Below are 6,000 nucleotides of genomic sequence, written 5' to 3' on the forward strand. Positions count from 1 at the left end.
ACCGCAAAATATTAAGTCCTTCTTTACATCGCCTCCTAGCTTTTTCTCACTGGTCCTAGCTTTAGAGTCACACAAACCAATGCACAGAGCCTCTTCATGCAACTGAGACAACTAGTAAAATTTGAAACATCCATGACGAATTCACTAAATATGAGCAAAATCTAAGACAAGGTTCCAAACTGAAGTAAAGCAGCAGAACTAATGGCTCTTTCCAAAAGTCATCATAGGCCTTTTCAGTTTCCAAAGCCCTGGTCCACATCCTCCACGAGGGAAATCTAAAACTTCAGTGTGTCAAACAGTCTAATTAGCATGGCCTGATGACCTGTGCTTCATCTCTTTTCTGTACCGAAGTAACTTCTTTTTCGCCTACAATAATTCCCACAAATTGCGTTAAAAATTCAGAGACATTCTTACAGGTGAGTCAAAAAACCTAAAAAGTAAATGATTTGCAACATACTTCACAACTAATAAGGATGCACCAGTAAAACACCATTGGTATAACCCACGCACAGACAAAACAGCAAGGCCTGAGAGACACACAGGTTCTCTCCCGCCCCCCTGGCTAAGGCTTAGCTTCCTGGTTCTGGTCCCCAGTCTTACCTGGATGATCAATTCAGGTAATATCTGTTCTTCTAGGCTTCAAAAGAATAACCTGTGTGAATACTGCACAGCAGAAAGCCAACGTCCAAACAACAAGACATAGAACATATTTCATTTCAGCAAAATACAATTGACCTTCCATCTTATAGGAGAGGGAATAAAAATACTTCATTTTCAGGGGATAGGACATTAAAAATTTCACATTCCCTATGGCTCTAGATATAGAATTATAATTAACCATTCCTTAGTAATGAGGAGTCCCTTAGAGAGAACAGTTGATTTCTATTCAATGAAAGTATAAAACAACAAGTTAAAAGTTTAGGTAGTAATTGGATTGCTTGATTTTCATGGGCTACTCCTGCATCTTTGATATTCTTAGTTATCTTTCTGCAGAAATCCTGCATGATGCTATGGTCTTTCATTTGGCATTACTGGCATGAATAACCCTCTGATGAAGGAAATCTCTCCCCTTGGTCTTTCGACACTGGTTTCTTCTTACAATATCATTCATCCTAATGGACTACAGCCAGCAAATGTGGCTTTGAGTCCACAGTCCTTTTCCTTAACAATTGGTGGTATGATTTTTTACTATCTAAAATTCTTCAAAGTATAAAGTTATAAGAATGTACATCATGTTTTAAACTTGGGGTCAAACAGCACAACAAAATTTAGAGTATTTAAGCCAACATTTCATGCAAAGAAAGGCTAGCATTTGCTGAATTTAAAATGCCCTACCAAAAAAAAAAACATTTTCAAAGAAGCCAACATTTTTTATTATTTATTTATCGAGTTGTCATTTCTTACACGTTTGGTCAGCAAACGAGAAACACCTGTTTGGAGCCAGGCTCTATTTAAATGTTGGAATTAAAATAATAAATAAATAAATAGAGCAAGCAAGCAAGCACAGGACAAGCTTGTCCTCTAAAGGAATTCAAGCCTAGTAACAAGGACATTTAAAAAAAAAAAAAAAAAAAAAAAGGTAAATCACAGAAACTCTAGAACAAACTAGTGAGTGCATAAAGATTTTGAAAGAGTGACCTTGACATCTGGAGTCAAACATACACCTGCTCACCATTTTCCCCGTAGTTCACACCCTGGGAAGAACCTTTATGACAAACACGGTCTCTTTTCTGGCCTTCTGAATCTGTCAACCCACTGATATTTCATTCTATAGTTTAAGTCCCCGATAATTGGTTTCTTTCTTTTATTACTAGTGCAGTGCAAGTGCCTGACATTAAGCTTTTGATTGCAGAGACAGCTAGTTCCAATAAACACATTGTCAGATGCACAAATGGGTAAAGAGCCAGGCCACCTCATCCCTGAAGTTTCCTTCGTTTTAGTCTCTGATTGATTTAGATCATTGTCCTTTGACCACTTGTTTTTCCCTTTCCATCCTTTAATTCCCCTCTTTTTTAAAAAATTTAATTTAATTTCGTTATTAGTTTCCCATATACAGTACTTTGGCTAGACATTATAGTTTATGAAACAACCCCCCACCACTACCATTACTCTCTCACCCCTATGGCTCTACACATAGCCATTACATTACTGCTGATGGCATTCCCTATGCCATTCTCCCCATCACTGTGACCTTCCATCAACTCTATTTAGTACTCCTTTAACCCTTCATCCCTTTCTCCCAACCTCCTATCCCCCTCCCTTCTGGCCTCACCAGATTGTCCTCTGTATCTACAAATCTGTTTTCTATTAGTTTGTTCTTTTCATTCCTTGGATTCCACATATAAGTGATTCCCACTCTTATGTTTTAAACTCACCAATAAAGAATGAACCTGTGAAACCCTAGTCACCCCACCCTCGACCCCATAAAAGAAGAATCCCAGGTCCGTGCTCACTACCTCTTGCTCAAACTCATTCTTTTTTTCCTTAAATAAAATGATCCCTTTTATTATAAAACTTAATAATTTAATTATTTATATACTATTCCTTATAAAAATAAGAGGTGACAGTTGATGTTCAAAATTGGAGACCAGATAATCAGACACACAAAAAATCACATTTATTTTAGTAGCTCAAAGTGCAGATATACCAAGTCGGTTTACGAAATTTCAAGATACAGCTTTAAGTATAATAAAAACCTGATTTTCAAATATTAAATGGTATGCAGCAGAAATAAAGCTTCATTTGTTAAAAAAAAAATTCTAGAAACCTGAAAACCTTTAGACTAAAATATTTCATTAACATCAATTCAGAATTGCTTTAATTTGTAGATGCCAGTAGTACACTGGGACTCAAAAGAACTTCTCAAAAAAAAATCACCCTGAATTGGTCGGCTCCAGACAAGAGTAGATATTCTTGGTGTTGGCTATTCCTATTTTTGCAGCCCCACTCACATTGTATCAATTGATGTCATTCAACCCACATTTTGATGTTTAGGCAAATTCTAAAATACGTTAAAGTTCAAGATAAGGCCAACATCCACTAAGAGTTTTTTAAATGGCCACTAAAAATTTAAAAGATTTAAAAACCAATCTCAACTTCAGATCTTAGAGTATTACTGGGAGGAAAGACATAGATTAATACTTCTTCCATTTACTTTATGTAAACCTTTTTGTAAACTTAGCAACATGGCCTTTAAAACTTCCTTCTTATTTCTACACATACAGAACTTGAATGAAAAGCAGAAAAAGTTCACACCAGGAAGGTAAAGGTTGTTAATTTTTTTTATCACTTAGCAGCCAAGACACATGTTTGTTTCTGCTCCCCAGAAGCAATGTTAGCTACTAGATTTAATCCTGGAAAATGTGCATCTTCAGGAAGGTTTATGTAGATATTTATTCAGTCTTTTTCTCAATCTTTTTCATCTTTTCAGTGTAGGCAATAAATTGAGAGTCTGTTCCCAATATCCTATCCCACCATGTGAATGTTGAAGCATAGTTTCCAATGAAGTTCATGTAGTGAAAATTGTGATATGGAGGACCAGCATAGAATGGGATGAGATTTAAAGGGCTGAGAGGAATATCATAACCACTGTGGACATCAATAGTTTCTAGAAAACGAATGGTCACCCATGCCCAGAGAACTACGTGGTCACATAAACGAACAATTCCAATTAAAGATCCAGTTCCAAGAATTAGGGTTTCCAGGGGGTGTGCATATTCAGCTTCCATTCCAAATGGAGCCTGAAATTCATGATGAATATGACTATATATATATATATATATATATATATATATATATATATATATATTTTGTGGTGCAAGAGCCTATGTAAGAAATAGTGCCAGGTATCTTCGATCACTGCACAACCAAAGCATCTTGCCAGTTGCAAATACCATCTTGGCATTCCTTCCCAATCATAGAGAATGTTGAAATACTCTGTAAAATAATAAGTTCCATAATCAAAGGCAGCTGGATACAAAAGCGATTAAAGAGAAGTACTTTAAAACATTTCCATTGGCCTCCCCATGTTTCTTGTTTATCCTTCTGAATTTCATACTTTTTCATGGAAGGTATAAATTGAAACAAAAATTTAAGTAAACTGAACAAGAAACAAATGGCCTGGTGAACTATCAAGGATCCCCATGTTGCAATATGGAATTTTGTATTTTGTATAATTATCTAACATGTAGTTCCAAGCATTTTTAAATGGTTCTTGCAGAGGATTCTCAGGTAACAGTGTATCTAAATACTCCACAGCCAATGACACTAAACTAAAGATGCCGACACTTTCATTTGTTGCCATTTTTCAAATCTCTGGGGACAGCTTTATAATTCTGGATGATCCCACGGAGACTGCGGCTCACCGTCACCTGCCAGGTACAGCATCCCGAAACCCACCTTTTCCCTCAATCTCATTCTTAATCTCCTCTCTTTTCCTCTTCAGGATCTCTGAGTAATAAAACTTTTCGGTTTCCCAATGGCTATTACTAAAGGTGTCTTGCAATCATAGTGAAAACAACAAGGGACAATAGGCTACAACTTAGGTTCCTAAAAAGAAGATGTCTATGAGGGCTCTGTGTGGGCCCAGACGAGTTCCCTCAGGCACTTCTAGCCAATAACATTATTATCGATTGGCTAAGCTTGACACAAAGCACATTCCCACTCAATCCTATTGGCTACCTGACTGGTCTATCTAAATCCAGTTTTGTTGCCTGAGGAAGAGGTTAAAATGACAAATTAGCATGGACTAAGCTGGCCAGGTGAACAAGGGGTGGAAGGGGTAAGATTGACAAGAGATATGGAGGTTGGTTAATCCAAGACCTGGTATGCCCAATCGGATGCAAGAATTTCAGGAAGCAAAAAACAGCTTGCACAATTGGTCAAGATAGATATAGGACAATCCACATGCTTATGGAAGGACTGGAGAGACAGAGTTTCCTTTTTTTTCTTTTTCAATACACCGAGTACTGGATGCATCAAAGATCTGCTTCAAAGTACAATAGCTCAATGAAAGCTTTTCTGTAATTATAATTTGGAGCATTTAAAACACATATCTTGGAACCATATGCAGGGTTTCATTCTCTTGGAATTGTTGGTTTCCTGCTCTGGAGACTTAAATCAAAAACATTCAATAAAAACTAAAAGGTAAGTTAAACTCAACTTTTAAAAAAAAATGAATGTGGAGCCTAAGCCTATGACCTAAGTATGTCCCTGTTTCTGCTATTACCTTCTACCCAGGAGACATTTTAAGATTTAGAAAGAGTGGTGGTTGAGAGAGAAAATTAATGACATAAGCTCATAATTGCCTTGACATTTTATAGAATAAATTCTCAGCTATTTGATGTCAGGCATGACCTGGATATTGAAACCCTCAGGTACTCTCCAAATTCCTTTTTAGTTAATCACTTCACATCCCTGAGGCTTTGGCCAGAGCCTCAGACAAAGGCCAGCATTGTCAAAAATGAGGCTCCACACTTCTGAGTGAGGGTCCAATGCATAGTGATGAATTACAGGCTACGAAGGGAAATGAGAAAGGATAATGTGACAACAGTGGATCTGTCCTCACTGACGTTGTATACGTCTCCCAACAGTCTGAAGCAAGTCCACAAGAAGAGGCTTCTCGTGCTATCCCCAGTCACTGGTTTGCCAAAGTTGACTCCCTTATCACATTGTAGCTTAGTGAACACGGAGAGCATGTTCTGCATATGTTCTATTGGGCAAAGAGCAACAGAGTAGTGTTAAGAGCTGGGTTTGGTGCCAGCTTACCTGGGGAGCCAGCAGAGGGCTATGCTGCAAGCTCCATGCCCTCTATTAACAGCTCACAGAATTCAACAGCACCTGAAACATCAGCCGGTCTTGTGCATCCATGAATGGCACACTGCCACGTCCTCTTCAAAATGTGCTCTGGGCCCAGCCAGAGGCGTTAGCATCTCCTGGAGCTTGTTGGTAATGCAGAATTTCAGGCCCCATCCCAGACCTACTAAATCAGAATCTGCGTTT

General features: G+C 37.9%; 1 protein-coding gene across 1 annotated transcript; it reads right to left on the reverse strand.

The window, feature by feature from the left end:
* Positions 1 to 3,316: 3,316 nt before the first annotated feature.
* On the reverse strand, positions 3,317 to 4,018 carry LOC107518536 (methylsterol monooxygenase 1-like). Its single transcript, XM_036221538.1, has 2 exons — positions 3,795 to 4,018; positions 3,317 to 3,762 (listed from the first exon to the last, which is right to left on the reverse strand). Exons 1-2 carry the CDS (start codon positions 3,902 to 3,904, stop codon positions 3,393 to 3,395), a joined length of 480 nt encoding a protein of 159 aa, XP_036077431.1. The 5' UTR covers positions 3,905 to 4,018; the 3' UTR covers positions 3,317 to 3,392.
* Between the last annotated feature and the right edge of the window lie 1,982 nt (positions 4,019 to 6,000).

This window comes from Rousettus aegyptiacus, unplaced genomic scaffold, assembly GCF_014176215.1.
Source record: "Rousettus aegyptiacus isolate mRouAeg1 unplaced genomic scaffold, mRouAeg1.p scaffold_m13_p_5, whole genome shotgun sequence".
Taxonomy (NCBI): domain Eukaryota; kingdom Metazoa; phylum Chordata; class Mammalia; order Chiroptera; family Pteropodidae; genus Rousettus; species Rousettus aegyptiacus.

Coding starts and splice junctions, on each gene's coding strand:
- LOC107518536 (XM_036221538.1), bottom strand. CDS start 3,904: ATGCCAAGATGGTATTTGCAACTGGCAAGATGCTTTGGTTGTGCAGTG. Junction 3,763..3,794: donor CACAAAATATATATATATAT/ATATATATATAT, acceptor ATATATATATAG/TCATATTCATCATGAATTTC.